General features: G+C 31.3%; 1 protein-coding gene across 3 annotated transcripts; it reads right to left on the bottom strand.

Moving 5' to 3' along the window:
- Window positions 1-1,347: 1,347 nt before the first annotated feature.
- On the bottom strand, window positions 1,348-19,163 carry LOC115890557 (cyclic nucleotide-gated cation channel beta-1). 3 transcript variants are annotated; one of them, XM_030910824.1, is made up of 13 exons: window positions 19,027-19,163; window positions 11,862-12,046; window positions 11,674-11,793; window positions 9,686-9,908; window positions 6,358-6,558; window positions 6,062-6,296; window positions 5,634-5,786; window positions 4,981-5,172; window positions 4,745-4,926; window positions 3,644-3,807; window positions 3,377-3,590; window positions 1,735-1,969; window positions 1,348-1,587 (listed from the first exon to the last, which is right to left on the bottom strand). In XM_030910824.1, exons 1-13 carry the CDS (start codon window positions 19,033-19,035, stop codon window positions 1,493-1,495), a joined length of 2,208 nt encoding a protein of 735 aa, XP_030766684.1. In that variant the 5' UTR covers window positions 19,036-19,163; the 3' UTR covers window positions 1,348-1,492. The 3 variants fall into 3 exon arrangements, with proteins under 3 accessions (XP_030766684.1, XP_030766683.1, XP_030766686.1); XM_030910823.1 differs by lacking the exon at window positions 19,027-19,163 and adding an exon at window positions 15,115-15,197; XM_030910826.1 differs by lacking the exon at window positions 19,027-19,163 and adding an exon at window positions 14,940-15,059.
- Window positions 19,164-19,550: the final 387 nt, after the last annotated feature.

Genomic DNA, 19,550 nt, shown 5'->3' with positions numbered 1-19,550 from the left:
TTACCTAATTCATTATTAAATATTATTACTATTAGTTATTATTACTATTAGTTATTATTACTATTAGTCCAACCTCAATTTCAAATAAAAAAATCGTATTTAAAATAATTACGTCTTGTAACATCTTGTAACTAATAAAACTATGCATTTCCATACTCATATTTATATATAGGAACTTTTTTTCATATTTTTTATAAGGAATCAATGAGTACTTGTTTAAAACTTTTGCAAATTAATGATATTCGACATGATATTAATTTTTTTAAAGGTTGCTATTATATAGTCTTGGATCAAGGCAAATTAATAAAATTGCGTTTATCTCATCAAGGAGGCCGAAACCGACAAAATATCAAGAGAAAACTTTTAATCGGTATTAAACTGCTTACACTATTTCGTTTACAAGAGAAAAAAAAGTCAGTGGCGTACATGCTTTTTTTTTAAATATTCCAGATAACCCATATGCACGTCCCTGGTGAATATGTCGACACTTTTTGGCTTTAAAATATGTCGCATTTATAGCCACTTTTACCTTAAAAATTTGATTCGAAACGCAGTAAAAAGTACTTGGAAGAAAATTATAATAAATTGAAAAAATATTAATTTTATAATAATATATTGTTAAAGTCTTAATATTTTTTCTTTCTAAGCTACGAAACAAAGCGAAATCGGACCTATGTTGATATAAAAAATATAAAAAAATAATCTTATTTTTACGTGAGGAATCTCCACACGAGAGATGGCATAGGTTTTTTGAAACACCCTTTATATTTGTGAACTTTTTATTTTTTTAAATTTATTACTATAAAAAGAATAACCATCCATATAGCAAATCACAAGTCTATGGAGGAACATCCTTATGCTTGATGTACGATACATAAACTGATTTCTTTTCACTATCGTTTGCTTGTTTGTTATATTTGCTTCGCTATTGTCTCTACGTTTGTTTCTCTATACTTCTTTTATAATAGCAAGCAACATTTTAATAATTTTATATTTTTAAATTCTCACCATTTTGACAAAAGTAAATAAAAAGTAATAAATATTGTGTTTGGTTTGATATTTGGTTGATATCGAAATATATACCGTATGATCGAAAAAACGGAGTCAGTTGGCTTTCCACAGCGATCTTCATTTCATAGCCGTCGCTGACGCCGTATTTTTTTCGATCATATTGTATATAATAAACAATATTTAATTATTTTAATGTTACAATTTAATATTATATTTTAAGTTAGTATTCTTTAAAATAAAAATTATTTCGTGCTTCGTACCATGAAATCGTTAATAGTAAACTTAATTCAATACATGTACTAGAATTTTTCCGACTTTAAATAAACAAATAAAAAAATCATCAAAATATTTATTTAATAGTATTTTTTAAAAATATAATAAATGTTTCAATAAAATAATGGTTTATTACAAATATTATTTCTCTTTGTATAAAGGAAAGACACAAAACGAATAAGTTACAATATTACCCTTCCATTATGGCTTAAATGTCATCCTCGAAAACTATATCATATTTCATTTCCTTATAACTAGGTTTAGCATGCAATTCGTACAACTTGGTCTTTTTATCGTCGACGTCTAAAATAATAAAAATATAAAACGTATTATTTGGGGCAAAACATTCTGTCAGTATTGTATTAGGAAAGAAGCACAATTTTGTATAGTTCAATTTAAGCGTGAACAGAAGACCACAAAAGGACACATTAATTTCGTTACTGCACTAACTGAGTGATCTATGGATCGTGACTTTTTCTTGGTCTGAGTCCTGCGAATTATCACTCTTGTTGCTGCTAGTTTCTCTGTGTGCGCTCTCTTGCCTCAATCGGTCTAAGGCCTCGTGATTTCTGATCGCAGGCAAACTGTTTCTGTATTTGAACTTGTCATTCTCGGGTCTCGGCTTGCGTGCCTGCCTACTTCCATATCGTAGAAGTCGATTGGTCTTGGAATCAGGTGGTAATACCTAAGAAATGGCATATTAAGATAATTGTACCTATGAGTTACTGTAAAAATATATTGTCATATTCATAAATATAACGGAAGTAAAAAAGCAGACTGATCAAGCAAAAGTATTTCATCTAGAATCTGGAATCATATTAATTACAATCCAATTGGACTAAAAGCTACAAAATTTGTTAGTGGTGTATACAATATATATACAAACAAAAATAATCCTTTTTTGTGTAGATTTTTTTCGTGTGGCCAGAAACCCAGAAGTCTTTTGAAGATAACATAATTTTTATCGTTGAAGACAGAACATTCACTTAGAAAACTAATTATAGCATTTAACAGGTAAAAACAATAATATTTTGCATAGAAGACACTGTATCAAGCACTGTATATTAGGAGTATATAGATAGAAAATTTATTCGTATACAGAGTGTCTTAAATAAGTGCAAATATTTTTAGGGGTAGTATATTTTAACCCCAAAAACACGCCTATGAGTTTTTTTCGCGAAACAAAGATTTTGAAAATTTGGAATTTTTGAAAAAATTTTGGATTTCTTTTATTTTTAGTTAAAAAAAATATTTTCATAATATGGAAACATAGGCAGTAAATTAAATTTACAAGAAAGAAAACCCAGAAATGATCCAGTGGTTCTCAAAATGGAAGAGAAAAATCATTTTTTGGGAAATTTTCAAAGTAAAATGGGTATCTCTGTTATTTTGCACTTATTTGAAAAACGGTAAAGAGAAAATATGTTTCTTTTATCGAGATCTGACCGTGCATATGCCCTATCTTTTTAATTTATGTCCTATTGAAAAAAACAGTTTGTTTTTTAAAACGTCACAAAAGTTTTAATTTTTGCGGCGTGATGAACAATAAAAAAATACACTCTATAGCGGCTGTTTCCCAAAAGTGGCTCATCTCTATAATTTTTTTATTTTGTAAAAAAAAATAAAAAAGTTAAAAACTATTAGAGGTAAGCCACTTGAGCCACTTTCGTTAAACACCCGGTATAGAGTATGGCCCTGTAAGAAGTAAAGCCAACAATTTGTTTTTAATGAATGTTCTATAAAAAAGTTAAAAGCCGTTTAAAAAATATAACTGCACACAGCATGGTACTAGAAGGAGAAGAATATTCATTATTGTATTTAAAAACATAAATATGAACCTTTTAATAGAAAAGTATGTGGTTATCGCTTAAAGAGTAAGTCATAGAATAGGAAATAAAACTAAAAAAGAATAGAAATTCAGGATGAAAAGACATATTAAAATAGGTTTAACCAAACTACTACTTGAATACAATTTAGTATTAACATCTTAAAAGAGTATTAAAAAAATATTCAAATTCAAATTTTTATTTGAATTTTGTAGCTGAGTATTTTTCTTTTGTTGTTTTATTTTATGTAAAATTAAAATATTTACCTGAAGTACGGTTTCCAAAAGTTTAGCATGCCTCTCAGGAGAAGTGGGGTTTTTAATAATAATCATAGCTTTATTCTTTTGTTCCAGTGCCTCGTTCTTCTTCATGAGCAGTTTTGCTTTCTTATTGAGCAGTTCTTGAGCTTCTGGATAGTGGGACAAAGCGGCATTCAGTGATGCTTTATCCAAAACGAAAAGATTAGAATAACCATAGGATCTAGAGAAATATGACAGTTTCGTTTGTTTGCAAAGAATAAATTAAATGTGCACCTGACATCGGCGGTCCTTCGATTCATTCCTGGAATGCCCAAAAGACTAATTTCACCGAAAACGCTGCCTTCAGATAATGTTGCTAAAACTTCTTTACCCTCTTTTCCTCCGATAACTTGAACCTTTCCAGATTGGACAATGTACATTTCAGTACCAACATCACCCTGAAAATTAATTCAAAAATTAATACTTGTTTAACTATACCGGGCGATAAAAAAATTGTTCCACGGACCACTTTTAGCCAATCAATTTCAATTGTTAAGATACATTGATCTCCAATACAAGGTTTCTTAAGGTTTGTATTTCAAATCAGTTTAAAAATATGTTTTTTTTTGGAAAATACATTAAATTATATTTCGAAAAATACAAACTACGACTGAAATCCAAATATATATTTCATAGCAATTAAATTTTTAACTACGTAATCGCGGGCGCGATTTTTAAATTCATTGTTGCCAACCATGGAGATATTCGGCGCCGGCTGACTAACTGGAATCTAAATTTCGCGCTGGAGATTCAGGTGGTAGTTCAGATTCAGCTGTAAAAAGTGTCAAGTTGCCGCATTTATTTATTTATTTCTTGACATTGTCATTCGTTTTGACACTTTAGTGTTGTATAACGAGTTTTTGATTTAAATAAATAGTGTTGTGATACTTTAAGCGTAAGAATATTTACTAGCAGATCTTGCAGTCGAACATTGTTCTTTTTAGAACCTCTTTTGGTGCGAAATGTACAAGATAGCTTAGCAAAGGAGTACTATGGTTCTTTATGTTAAGTGTAGTTAAGAGGTGTTAAGTTAGGTGTGTTTAGTTAAGTTTAGTTAAGAAGGTGTGTTTTGTTGATGTAAATAATAACTGTTTATATATTTAGAATCAATTTATTTTTATTTTCTAAAATACTTTGATTAAAAGAAAATATATAAAAGTAGGCAACGCTGTGCCGGCCAAGCTTAATCACGTGACTAAAAGTTTATTTGGTATGAACTTGTAGTTTAACAATCTCAATCCCTGACAATAATAAACAACAATAGGACATTAGCTGTTCTCATCAGTAAATATGATATTCTACCTGATATATATTTAAATATACTGAAAACCATACCTTCTTGCATATTATATCTTCTGGTAAATAAATCACACTTTTCAATTCTAGTACCAGCTCTCTCAATAGAGCCTCATCACAGTCGGCAAAAAGTTTGACTTTATTTAAAGTATTGATATGAACGTTAATTGCTATATCGGTTTTCATTTTGTGCGGTAAACAATCCATTATGTTATTTTCATCTACAACAGAAACAACTATTATAAAGATAAAAATTACATGAAAATATTGTATACCCAAAGTATGCTGCGTTTCCCAAGTATAGTTAAACCAAAGTTGAACTCTCCGTTGCATCTCTTGTGGCAAGTTCAGCCTTCTCATATACTCTAGTGTTTCATCAACTAGTTTTCTGTATTCGGTTTTGGATCGAGTGGCCGTTGATATTATGTCCCTAATTTGACCAATGAGTAAAGCGAAAACGAAGACGCCTATGAAAAGAAAACGGGTTTAAACAACGGATTTACAAAACACCAATAGTTTGCAACAAATAAACAATCTGGAATATCATCCTGTTCAGGCTGTGCATAACATAAGAGAATGGCTGAAAATAACGAAAACAAAAATATTTGTTCTGATTCTGAATAAAAAGAAGATCATTAAATGTTTTTTTCAACAGCCTGTGAAAAATTATAGTGTCTGAGTATTGAAGCTTTATAGTCAGCTCTCTAGCAGTTTTCCGAGCGAATTTGAATACGTGGGATTAGGACTACCTATAGTAATGTTACAAGTTAGGGTTAAGATCGGAAGAAACCACCATTACTTTTGAAGTTTCTAAACTAATTATTTATAATTTGCAAAATGAACTCTGAGATATCAATTTACGTGATATTTTTATACGTATCGATTTCAGTGGTAACTTGAATTCGTTTTTTTTTCAAAAGGCACTTACCCATCAACCAAGAAAACGTCATAAAAATATATTCTACTTCCTGGGTAGGTTTCGGATTTTTACCAATGGACGTGGCCGTTTTTGTTGCAAAATAGAAACATTTGATGTAGGCGTTTCCTTGTCCATTATAAACAAAATTATTGCTACCGATACCTAAACAAGTATATATTTTAATAAAAAATAGTATAATATTTCCAATGTCAATTGGACTGGTTTGAGGCTCTCAATTTCGGCACTTCTTTTGACGGCGAATACGATTTAAGAATCCGAAACCAGTCTAACTCACTTTGGAAATACGATAATTATAACTAATATGGTACACATTTTGTTAGTCTCGATATTACTAGTTTGTAAATAATATTTTTTTTGTTATACTTTTGTGTATTTTCTTTTTCAACAATAAAATTTTGCACCTACAGATAACTCACCTTCGTATAGAGAAAAGGCATAATAACCACAGGCATTCAAATGTATTAAATACATCATATATACTAAAGTTTGTGTTATTCTTATAATATACGGATTAGATATTTGCCGGTCGATAAGACCAAAGAATTCCCAAAAAGCATAGAATTTCAAAAGCCTAGGAAATCGTAATAGCACTACATCCGGGCCTGTCACTATATAAAATATATCTAAAGGCAGTAGAGATACAAGATCCAGCTAAAAATAAAAATAAAACAATATGTTATTAAAAAGGTATACGGCATACTACAGATTTTACCTTAAAATGTTTATTGTTTATGTAATTTTGTCTAAGTGCTTTCTTTTCTGTCACCCAGAAGCCTTCGTTCAAATATTTAACTCTAGGTTGAACTAATATTACATCCATAAGGTAGATTAAATCTGCGGTGTAATCAAATAACATCCAGTATCTTCGATTTTCTTTTGTTTGAAACGGAAAAGTTGATCTTAGCGGTATAACCTGAAAAAAGAAGGAATAATATAAAAGAATATATTTGGAAGATACAAATTTTCTACTTTATTACGATTTTTTCTTATTAAAAAATAAAATGAGTAATGTCGAGATCCATGTACTCGTCATCATTTATTTCATTACTATAACATGAAACAGACACTCCTTTCAAAAAATCTACTAATACATCAAGATGTAATTAACCATACAAGATGTAATTAACCATACAAGATGTAATTTTTAGCAATATCTTTTTTGAAATACCCCGTACATAAATTACCCACATATGTTATATAAACAACACAAAACGGGAAATAGTAGAAGAATATATATACCTATATTTGGGACAACTAATACACAGCTCGGGATCCCTACTACCAGAAATCAACAGAAGAATTAAATTAGCATGGACTACTTATGGAAGAAACTCAATCATATTCAAATCTAGAATGCCACTTTATCTAAAGAAGAAAATAAATTAAAAAAAATCGACCAATGTGTACTACCAGTCATGATCTATGCATGCAAAACCTGGACACTTAAAACGGACATTATAAAAAAACTGCAGGTCGCACAATGCTCAATGGAACCAAATATGCTGGGAGTAACCAACAAAGACCGTAAAAAATAGAATGGATACGAGAAAAGACTCAGATAATAGATGTCATCCACAGAATCAAATCCCTCGAGTGGCAATGGGCAGGACACCTGGCAATAAGAACGGACAACAGATGGACCACAAAAACTACAGGTGATGCCCACGAGGAATAAAGAGACCTAGAGGAAGGCCAAACCTGAGATGGGGCCATGGTATTAGGAAATTAGCAGGGATAACTTGGGCCCGCATCGCCAACAATAGACAACAAAGGGTCCAACTACAGAGAAAGTATGTAAATATGTGCGGGAGGCTACACCGTAATTGGAAATGGTTGAATAAGCTGAGAATGATGATGATGATAATGATGATGATAAATTACCCATAGTATCGCATGCAAAGACAACATCATATTTCATGTGTGTTGTATTGAGTAAGGTGAAATTTGGCGTAAACCTGTTACATAAAAGTAAGGTAATTAAAATACTAAAATAATTAAAAGGCACATTTAAAGAAAGAAATGGGTAAAATAAGGTTTATTTAGCGAATTTTAAAAAATATCGTTTCAAAAAGTTACTCCGTTATTAATTTTACAAAAAAACTCAAAATTTAAGTGAGGATGCAGTCAATAATCACCACACAGGCTAATAAAACTACTTTTTCAAATTTGTCAAGCATTCGAGAATTTTATTCCCATCATCAGGACAGTTTGACTGAGTCAATTAGCAAAAAAACATCCTCTGCACAAACACAAAAAGGCCTTAAAACTAGCATCACAGATTAGGTATCCTATAAGTATACAGATAAAAATCTCGTCCCTAATTCGTGATACGAAAATTATTTTTTATGACGATGTGCAAACGAGTCAAATTTCCTGTGCGCAAAAATAAACTCGCGTAAAATAACAATAAACAGCGTAATAGAGAGATATTGCTAAACCGAATAGCGTGCATGGACGTTAATAAGGCCATGTGTTATTTCCTTTACGTGAGGTGGTATTAACTCTCTTCATTTATAGTTATCGGATCGGAAAAAATGCTGATCGCGTCGCGTCCGCTATTTAAACTTAACCTAACTTTGAATTTAAAACTTTGAAATTGTTTTGTTTACTAGGTATTTTAAAACTAAAGGGCTAAAGTGCTTATTTCCATTGCTTTATTGTTCAACGTCTGCCAGTGGGTTTAGGGCAACAAGCAACAAATTCTCTTAGAAGGGCTAAGTCGTCATCTGCTGTAAACCTAAGACTCTTTATAGGTTCTTTAGTATTAGAAGAGGTGGAATCCATATTTTGGGCCATATTTATTTAATTAAAACTAATCCCAGCTACTTCAATATCAAATTACCTAATAAAACTAAAGCAATAATTCAAAACAATTCAAACATAACCTAATATAAAAGATCTCGCCGGCCGGCTCCGGTTGTCAAATACCCGCACATGCCCATTTAAGCAATTTTTAAACGTTATCAGAGGTTATTTAGAAAGAGCGCTTGGTGTAATTGATCCGCAAATTACGTCAGGCGGTAACGTTATTAGCGGGTGTTGCGTTAAAAATTGACTCGCGCATGTCGTAACCATGATAAGGTACGCGTAAATACTGGATGACGCTATTCGATTTTCCGATATCTCTCTAATAACTGTGCCGGTCAGGCGCTGTGCACAATTTTAGAGGCCATAAGTGGGCGTGCTATGTGCGCAAACTAGTCACCTAACTAGTGCCCGATTCCGAAAATTGGAACCACAAAAAACAATAAAGAAAAAACAAAGATTATAATCTGTATAATCTGTGCTAGCATCATATGACATTGGAATACAAGGACATTTCCTTTATAAAATATTAAAATACATATCCAACGACATTGTAGAATGTAGAATGAAGAACATGGGTATTTGAATATTTTATAAAGGAAATATCCTTGTATTCGATGTCTCTATTTTATAATATTCAAATACATATCCAAAGACATTACTTTTCTTTAAACAAAAAACAAAAATTTTTTTTTTGTTTTTTGTTTAAAGAAAAGTAATGTCGTTGGATATGTATCTTAATATTTTATAAAGGAAATGTCCTTGTATTCCAATGTCATATGATGCTAGTTTTAAGGCCTTTTTGTGCAGAGGATGTTTTTTTGTTAATTGACTCAGTCAAACTGTCCTGATGATGGGAATAAAATTCTCGAAAGCTTGACAAATTTGAAAAAGTAGTTTTATTAGCCTGTGTGGTGATTATTGACTGCCTCCTCACTTAAATTTTGAGTTTTTTCTTAACTTAGTCAGTCACGCCTAACCTGCTATTAATTTTACATATGCATGCCATTTTTCAGCTACCTGGAACGGAGAAATATTTTTCTCGGCATTTTCAACCAATGTCCACCGGTAATTCAGTCAGTTTGTAAAAATTATTACACTATGGTAGTCCACTCTAATCAAAATGTTATAGCAATGATCAGGAAGACTTAGTCATAGCTTGCTTGATCACAGAACTTTTCATCGTACATATTGTTCGAAGAAATATAATATTTTCTAACGGGACTAGGACTTACCCAAGCATTATACAAAACTGCTAACGTAACCAAAGCCATCCAGCTAACAAAAATTTTTCCGTTTGGGTCAATTATTTTTACATGATTTAAAAACTTTTCTCTATAACTTCTCGGTTCCACTCTTATTTCTGGTTCTTCTTCGACATATTTATCGGAAAGTGAAACGCTAAGTCGAGGAGCCGAACTTATTGCACTGTGAGTTCCTTCCGCTCCTGCGGAAGAGCTGTAAACGAAAATCACTTAAAAATTAATTATACAGGGTAATTCAAATTTGATTCCCACCATTGGGATCTCGAAAACTATAGGAAACACGAGGATAGTTAAATATAGGCAAAGATGTGCATTAATGTGCCTAATAATATGCCGTTTAGAATCATTTACGGTGATATTGGAGAAAAGAATACGATTTTATTTTTTCTGACTAATAATTTTCTGACTAAATAATTCCTTAATTTATCAGGAAACTGCGCAAGTCATTTGACAGGTTCTGTATTTCCCATCCATATACAGTATAATATGTCCCCGGATTTACAAGAGCTAAAACTTTTTTATTATTGCCATTTTGAGAAAAATGCATTCTTTATGAAAAAAATGTGCCTGTTCTAAAATGGTTAATCCCGTTTATACTATTCCAAATTTCCATACCGTTTTAGGGAAAATTAAGAAAAACATGAAAATATGGTGGAATTTTTTAGGAAGTCCTAAAAACCATGAAAGTTTAGTTGAATTTTTTTCTAAAAATCAAAACGCACTTCTATGGTAATTTAATTTCTTTTTCATTTCTTGGTGGATTGTTATTGATAGGATTTTAATTAACTTCATAACTTTTCCTGTTTTAAAATGTCAAAGAAGCACAAAATTTATTTAATTCAAGCTACGGAAAGGGTGATAATATTTATCGAAAAATCTGAAAGTTTAACAATAGCAAAAAAATATGACTTTAATCAAAATTAATAATAACCATCTATCAAACAATGAAATCGAAATCATATTACCACAGAAAAGCCTTTGATTTTTAGGAATAATTTTCTCTTAAACGCAATGCAATTTTGGATAAGTAGATATAAACGATATTAGCCATTTTAGACCAAGTAACATTTTTTTACGAAGAATGCATTTTTCTCAAAATGTGAATAGTAAAAAAGTTTTTCCGCTTGTAAAGACAATTTGGAGACATACTGTATGTTGCAATTTTTTGTTTAAGTAGGCAGTAACTGGTTCAGTGTCATGTGGAGGAGCCCTGTGCAGCAAACAGTAGCTGTTAAAATGTGACAGAGGTAAATCATCAAGGTATCCTTCAAATTGGGTGGTAAAAAAATGTTCAGTTAAGAAACACATTAAGCTGAAGCTCACACATTTAAGCTGAAACGAACTTGAACATCCATGTCAACAACATTCTTCTTTCAAACATCCAAAGCCGGCTATTGATAAAACGATTTTTACAAATTATTGACGTTTAAAAGCAACTATGCCGAACTTGTTATACATAATTAGAATCACAGTGAATTTACCTATTTAAATTTTTAATAATCTAATATAAAGCCTATAAGAAAACATATAGTTGATGATGGCTGTCAAAATACGAAACGTCGAATGAAAATTCTGAAAACCCTGTTATGTAGCTGAAAAAAAGTAGCCATGAACATGGGCTTTAGGTTTTGAGATATCTTGTCATATAATGTCAGAAAAAAATACAATCAAAATCTTGTATTTTCGTTTTTTCTCAAATATCTGTGGAACTTATTATACCGCAAAATCAAGGGGGTCTTGGTATTGTATTTGCTCATCACAACGTATTATTGAATGGTAATTTGTAGTTTTTACTTATTTAAAAGATAGCATAAGTGTATTTCAGTATAAAAAATAAAAACCCACTGCATCTCTAAAAATATGTAACATATTTTTTGGCGAATGCAGTAAAATAATGAAAAAGTTTCAAGTATTTTTATCAATTTATAAATACAGCTTGTTTTCTATTTTATAAATACCTTAACGATGATGGTGTTTGTGGTCCTTCTAATCTTTGCCTAGCGGCTTGAGCTCTGGTAGAAAACGCATCTACCAAATGTCTAATACGATCTTGAATGAATTGGTGGTTCTCTTCAGAGCTACAATGCATTGTATTAATAATAATTTTATGACGATTAAAATAAAGTTTCGTTTTATAAATACAAACTTTTCCGAGGACGAAGAATCCAGTTTTCTATCACAGCCATTGTTGCTTTTCTCCTTTCCAGTAAACTTGGGTCTTTCCGGAGAATTGTTACAAGATTTATCCGGTGAATCATTACACCAAGCCGGGCGAGCAATCGGTCTATCACTACCTTGGTCAAAATTTATTTTTTCTGGATACACCATTCTCTATAAAAAATCCAAAGATTAATAATCGTTTTGAATTATTAAAATTAAATTTAAATTTATCAAGTGTGATCTAATCCAACTTCTAAATCTACTGAGATTATTATACAGGGTGGTCCGAGCTGTATTCCGGGGAAACTTCTGTAGCATATTCTGTAGATAAAAATAGACGCCATGAACTTTTTCAAAAATCTACAAGGCGCATATTTATAACCACACAAAACTGCAATTCTATTCCCATTTAACCGACTCTCTATCTCCAGTAGCTTCCCAGATACCCATAGAGAACATCCTATAGAAAACTCACCCTGTATAAAAATCAATTTGAAGCTATTTAAACTCAACTATAACCCTCTTTTTGTAAATGTAGTTTTAACTGCAATCGCCACCTAATTAAGGGTAATAAAGAATCGATTTGTTAGCATTCCCATCAGATAATAACAAAGCATGTATAGTGTCCTAAATTACTGCACTAAAACGCAAGCAATGAAAGGAATAAAAAAATAGAAGTTACTGAAACAAATTGTTTGCCTATTATAGTTATCATACTTCCAAAAAAGGCATGCAAAATAGTATAAATCCTGTAAATTAAATTAATAAATGTAGACTGTAAATGTATAAACACGAAAATATCGGTATAACTCCTTTTTAAATAGAGAAGTAGTTTTTCGATATAAAATTTGTCAATTTGGAGTTCCTATGTTATTAATAAGCAAGAATGAGTTATTACAAGCAAGATCAACTTTTTTAAAACTTCGAGGGTATCTCACAGATAGGAACTTGAGCTTCGGCCTTAGATACAGAATGGTGAAGTGCTATGTCTGGCCCGTTTTGTTATATAGTGTGGAAGCATGGACACTGAAAGTAGCAACAATAAATAGAATTATTGACGAATGCTAAGAGTGTCCTGGGTCGGTCGTGTGATGATGAAGACATTCTCAGACGCTAGTGTAGAAGAACGTGAACTCTTCGAAATAAAGAAGAGGAAAATAACCTATTTGGGACACATACTACGTGGAGAACGCTTTCAGCGTCTAATTCTCCAGGGTAAAATTGAAGGATGTAAAAGGGGAATAGGCTGAAGAAAGCTATCCTGGCTGAGAAATATTCGTCATTGGGACAGGCATGCAGGACTTCCAAGCAGTCCAAGTCGCTGAAATTAATAGAAGCATCTGATGAGAATGCTTCTATTAATGCACAGATGAGTGCTTACGCAGAAATCTGCACGGCACATTAAAAAGAAAATGGTTATTTGCACACTAACAATTTATATAGGGTAAACCAAAATCAGGTGAGGGTGCGCCTCAAAAGTGGCTCACCCTTATAACTTTTATATTTTTTTCAGATAATAAACGAGATTTGATTTGTTAGTATATGACATAAATTAGGACTGATTGACGTATTCATTTTTTTTGCCACTGCCTGTTTCACCGGAAATGAGTACAACTTTTTATTTTTAAATGACACCCTCAGTATTTTTTACTTTATTCGATAGAAAATGACACTCTAAATAGAATGACATATCGTATGTCAACTTTTGACATTTTGAACGATGAAAATGATTATTTTTAATAGCTTTTTTCGTTTTCCTGTTATTACCGATTCTGAACCGTCCTAGAATTGTGATGCGTATTCGCAGAAGGAAATATGAAGACATTATTTCATTTGCGCATGCGCTAGAGAGTTTTAGGACGATTCAGAATCTATAATAACAGGAAAACGAACAGACCTAATATATTAAAGTTTAATATATTTTGTTCTAGTGGGCCGATTTTGATGATTTTTTAAGCAATTTGTAGATAAATTATTTGACTTTTTAGTATCTATTTCTAAATTAAAAATGAAAGGTGTCATGTGTCAATTATACGAGCGAACACAAAATGTTGATATTTTGGTGAAAGTTTGCAACACCCTGTAAAGTACGTTAACAAAGCAAGAAATTCAACAATCACTTTATCATCTAGATCCTAGGTATATCCTTCCTCAATAGTTTGTTTTTTTATTCATCTCAATAGCTTTATTTTTTTGGAGATATTCGGTTTTGAAGAAGGTACTAACATTTTTTCGTATTTTTTACATTAAAACAATGCCCTTGCTTTTGGTCCTAATCAACAAACCTATAATCATATTTTAAAATTGTCTGTTAGGGAGTTACTCTAGCAGATATGGTTTTAAGTCCAAAAGTTGATCTCTGCCATGATAAATTAAAGCAGCAATAGCCGATACTTCAGAACTTAAAAATCATCTCTACTAGAGTAAACGTCAATAAACAATAATAATATGACTTTTCAATGAAAGTGATATTGCAAGAACAATAAACACTATTCTATAAGTGTGGTGACGAGGATTCAAAATCAATGGGGGGGGGGGGCTAAAATTGCTGTAAATCTTCACTGTCTTATTCAAAAGCAAATATCTCCAATAACAACAAAGCCATTGTGACGAATAAAAAAAACTCTTGAGAAAAGACGTACCTAGAGGAAAAAAATATTTTTAAAATCCTTATTTTGTTAACATATTCCACAGTTTGTTTTCCCTCGTATAATTGACAGATGAAAACTTTCATTTTTAATTTAGAAACAGATACTAAAAAGTCAAATAATTAAGCTACAAATTGAAAAAATCGACCCACTAGAACAAAATATTTATATTAAACTTTAAAATACATCAAAATTTTTAGGTGCCCGTTTTTCGTGCGGGTGAGTGTAATACATAATTATATGCAAAAATAATTTTCTTATAAGATCTTATGGGAATATCAGTATTTCGTGATTATATTTTGATATATTTGTCATATTTATTAGAGAAAAATAAAGCTATTAAAATGAATGTGTCTATTTATTTTCACATATTGAATAATTCAAAAGCCCTATAATTAATTGCTCGAATAACTTACCTTCAATTCGATTACATATCGTGTTTATATCACAAAATTAAGGATTAAAAGCTAGACCCAAACTGAAGCAAAATAGACCTCGATCGAACTGAACAGTGCAATCGGCGAAACCCGCAGGCAATTAGTAGAATTTAATCAAGCGGAGTGATCCTAGGAATATAAAATAGCGACTTACCTTTTTGAATCGGTAAATGGTGTCCATTTCGGGCTAATGGCGCTAGTTGCGTGACATTCAGGAGGCCTTTAGTAAGCCGAAGGAGACTAGGACGCGTCGCGACGGGGGAAGCAGCAGGACGAACAGGGTGGGGGTGGCAGGGCAAAGCAGGACTGCGGCGTTGCCGCGATTAAGAAAAATGCCAATTTTATTCAGATTTTCGATACCACTTACGCAAAGATTGCACAGCAGGCACATTCATGGTAACATCTTTAAATTCTTTAAAAACTTAAAAAAACAGGACATTTAATGTTAGGCTAGATGACCATCTTTCTAGTATGTTTCTGTTGAAAAATGGTGTACTACAAGGTTCAGTCCTTAGTCCCATTCTGTTAACCCATTCTATTAACCGTTGACCTTGACCCCATTCTATTAACCGTTCACGGCACAATTCGATTAACTCCACATTTGAAAAGTCTTAATTTTAAATGTAAAACAAAATCAGTATACTCATAATTTTTTATATTTATAATATTTTTCCGAACCTTAGACAAATTGTAATCTCTGACGTTTGGAGAAATGTTATAAATATAAAAAATTATCAATACCGGGTGCGTCTCAAAAATGGCTCACCCCTATAACTTTTTATTTTATTCGATAGAAAATGACACTCTGAATAGAATGATATATTATCATATGTCAACTTTTAACATTTTCGCATATATGGCTTATTTGGAATTGTAACATGCGGTTCATTACGACAATTTGACTAGATTACGACAATTTGACTCGTATGTGGTATCAACTTATTCGTAAAAAGTGTTTTTTCAAATATGCTAATGAGTTACCCTCGTTCCATTTGAAAAAATTAAATTATGATTAAAAAAACGATTTGGATATCTTTTAACCGACCAGGGCTAAAAACATTAGACAATCAAATCTATTTTTCCAAGGCTCCTTGACTAAAAATTAGTGTTTTTAACACAGCCATGGCGCTCTAGATTGAACTTTAAAATACAATTTGTTTTTGAGCGAATATGTCAAAAGTTAGCATATGATATGTCACTCGAATGAGAGTGTCATTTTCTATCGAATAAAGTAAAAAATACACAGAGTGCCATTTAAAAATCAAAAGTTGTAGTAATTTCCGGTGAAACAGGAAGTGACCGAAAACAATTAAAAACGTCAATCAATTCTAATTTGTGTCATATACTAACACACCAAATCTCGTTTTTTTATCTGAAAAAATAAAAAAGTTATAGGGGTTGAGTCACTTTTGAAACGCACCCGGTATAGTAAGTGGTTTTGCACTTAAATTTAAGATTTTGCAAAAAGTGGAGTTAATCGAATATACCTGTCTTTCACTATCAGAGCACCATAGCGACCATGCTATATTCTCCTTGACTTTTTTGTCTATTAATTGAATCCCTCTCTCTCTCCCTCTCCCTTACATTATACAATATGAAACAAACGGCGCTGCGTAAGCGATGGCTATGACATGAAGATCGCTTTCATTTTAAATGTAAAATTGTAAGGAGAATGTCATCGATGTTCATTTCCAAGCCAACTGGACACCTTTTGTTTCGATTATACTACAACTAATATAGTACCGTATGATCGAATAAAAACGGCGTCCAGTTGGCTTGGAAATGACGATCGATTTCCTATATAAATAGTTTTACATATAAAATGACAGCGATCTTCATTTCATAGCCATCGCTGACGCCGTTTTTATTCGATCATACGGTACTTATACTACACTTAATGTAGTACTTATATTCGTTAAGCTTGAAGCAAACAAGTGTGACTTGTAATCGAAGGTTCTTAATACGAGAATAAAAAAGATTCTAAAGAAAATGCAGTACCAAAATAGGTAAACAAAAACTAATAACTTAATATCTGACTTTAAATATACTGGTTTAAGTTACTAATATTTAAGGAAGTGATTCTTGAACATACTCTAAGAAAAAACATCATATGAATGTATGTCCCAAGTGTATGTCCTAAATATCTTGTTTTTTGAGATACAGGATGGTAAAAATTTTCTATTTTTTTTTTGTCTCTCTGATGGTATATTTGATACACGTCTTTCTTGCATCAAAATACTTATTTCTTTCAGCCGATGCAGAAATGATTTCTACACAACAGTCACAGTATCAGATTTTCAGCGATTTGCCCCTGCAGTAAACTGGTTTTATTTTTTTTAAACAAAAACTATGCATCGGACGAAAAAATCAAGAGATAAAAAATGTTTAGGGATTTTGAAAATCATTTTTATTTTAAGAGAAGTCAGAGGGGCCTAACCACTTTCTTCTCGAAAAATATTCAATGTAAAACCCGTATGGACGTCACTGGTAGAAATAAATAAAATTCTTTGTGCATCAAAAAAGATATTTTGTAACGGAAAACGTGTATAAAGTTTCATAAAGATATCTATAATAAAATCAGGGTTATTATAGAAAAAAAGTTTTTTTTTAGAAAATTTGACCAACTTGTATCTCAGAAATTAAGATGTTTAGAATACACATTCATAAGAAATTTTTCTCTTAAAATAGATCCAAGGATCGCCCCCTTAAATATTACCATGTCATTAAGGAACAGCCTGATGAAAGCAATCTCTCGATAAAAAACAATAACGGCCAACAGACCTATATTTGAAATGACAAAATAAATGATTAAGTAAATAAATACACAATTATTACTGATATAGAAGTTCCCGGTGCTCATAACCAGAGAGATAGTATAATTAATATTAAGAGAGCATCAAATATCAAAGTAGGATAACACTGACATCTTCATCGTCCTGTTAGAAACGAGAGTACTAGCAGAAATACTGGAATTTATAGACTAAATTTATAACTTAGGTATTACAACAGTATTACTTTTTCAAATTTTTTATTGTACATTTTTTTAATGGTTTTGGACACTTTCCGAATTTGCAGTGAAAAGAACGGTATTCTTCGTTAAAATATGCTATATGCTAATTTTGAATTGGCGCCAGAGCCTAATCAGAAAAAAACACCAAGGATTGAGTTTGAAGGAAATTTTGTGTAAGTGCTTGATTTTTGATTGCTATGATTCTCAAAATGTTTATAGTTGCGGAGTTTTAACCAAAACCTACATATCTCACGGAATTTTGTTGGCAAAAATCAAACTTAGATTCACCGCCAAATACAACAAAAAAAGAGAGATATAAAGATATAAATTAAAATCTTTCCCACCAAAAAAACAATTTTACTATTTATGAAAAGCTCAAATTAAATCACTAAAATAATCAGTATACAATAAACAAATATACCGTTTGCGTAAAAGTATCAATGAGATTTGAAAAAAGTATCATCCTTTATACAGGGTGTCCCAGAAATAAGTGCAGGTATTTTAACTGGTAGTATATTTCGGCCTCAGAAACACGCCAATGAGGTATTTTTTGCGAAAAAAAATTTTTTTTAAGTTTGGAATTTTTTGAAAAAATTTTTGGTTTGAAGTTTTAAGTTAAAAACCATAATTTCTTGATATTATGACAACATAGGTAGTAGATTAAATTTACATGAAAGAAAATCCAGAAAAGATCCAGTGGTTCTCAAAATTTAAGCGAAAAGGAATTTTTTTAAATTTTCAAAGTAAAATAACTCGGTTATTATGGACTTATTTAAAAAACGGTAAAGAGAAAAAATGTTTCTTTTGACCATATCTACCACCCTTAAAATACTTGCTATGGACTACTACTACTTATTCTGGGACACCCTGTATAAAATACAGTATTTTAAAACGCCAGAATATTTTGTAAACATGATTTGCGTAAATAATTTAAATAGGAAAGCTGCTACGGAGCTTTTTGGGGTTACACTGTATACGATTAATATTTGTTTTTTGGTATTTGGTATAAACATTGTAATAATGATTTTGTAAAATATAATAGTGATTTTTACATACCTTTCTCATGACTTTAGAATAATTCGTGCCAACATGTACACTAAGAATGTAAAATTAGTCTAGAGTGAAATTAACAACTATATTATTTATACGTGCGCCCTTCTGTAACTGTCTATAAAACCCTCAGTGCTCAAATGTTCGAAATGGTAAGTATATCGCAAAAATTATCATTTTTATCACCGGTTATTGATTCATTGATTAATAAGTAGTAAAATAGGTTTGCAGCTTAGCTCCAAATAAATTAAAGGCAAACATTACACACTGATATATTACAGTATATGGTTTAACTAAGTACAAACAGTATAGTTTAACTACAAGCAAAGTTTAACTCAACTAAGGGGCATAGAATAAAAATGATCCAAGTGGCTTTTTTTAAATGGACATAATTGCAGATTTAGATACTTAAGTCATTAAAAAAAGATTAAACGTTTTAAAAGATTTAAGTCATTTTAGAAAAGATTTAAGTTTTTTTAGATATGATTTAAGTCAGAATTTTCAAATATTTTTATGAAAAATTTTTAATA

The sequence above is a fragment of the Sitophilus oryzae genome, unplaced genomic scaffold, assembly GCF_002938485.1.
Source record: "Sitophilus oryzae breed Bouriz unplaced genomic scaffold, Soryzae_2.0 scaffold_882_pilon_pilon, whole genome shotgun sequence".
NCBI classification, from domain to species: domain Eukaryota; kingdom Metazoa; phylum Arthropoda; class Insecta; order Coleoptera; family Curculionidae; genus Sitophilus; species Sitophilus oryzae.
This window is presented reverse-complemented; position numbering and strand designations above follow the sequence as displayed.

Coding starts and splice junctions, on each gene's coding strand:
- LOC115890557 (XM_030910823.1), bottom strand. CDS start 15,141: ATGGACACCATTTACCGATTCAAAAAG. Junction 3,808..4,744: donor AAGATATAATATGCAAGAAG/GTATGGTTTTCA, acceptor ATTAATTTTCAG/GGTGATGTTGGTACTGAAAT. Junction 1,588..1,734: donor CACGATCCATAGATCACTCA/GTTAGTGCAGTA, acceptor TTATTATTTTAG/ACGTCGACGATAAAAAGACC.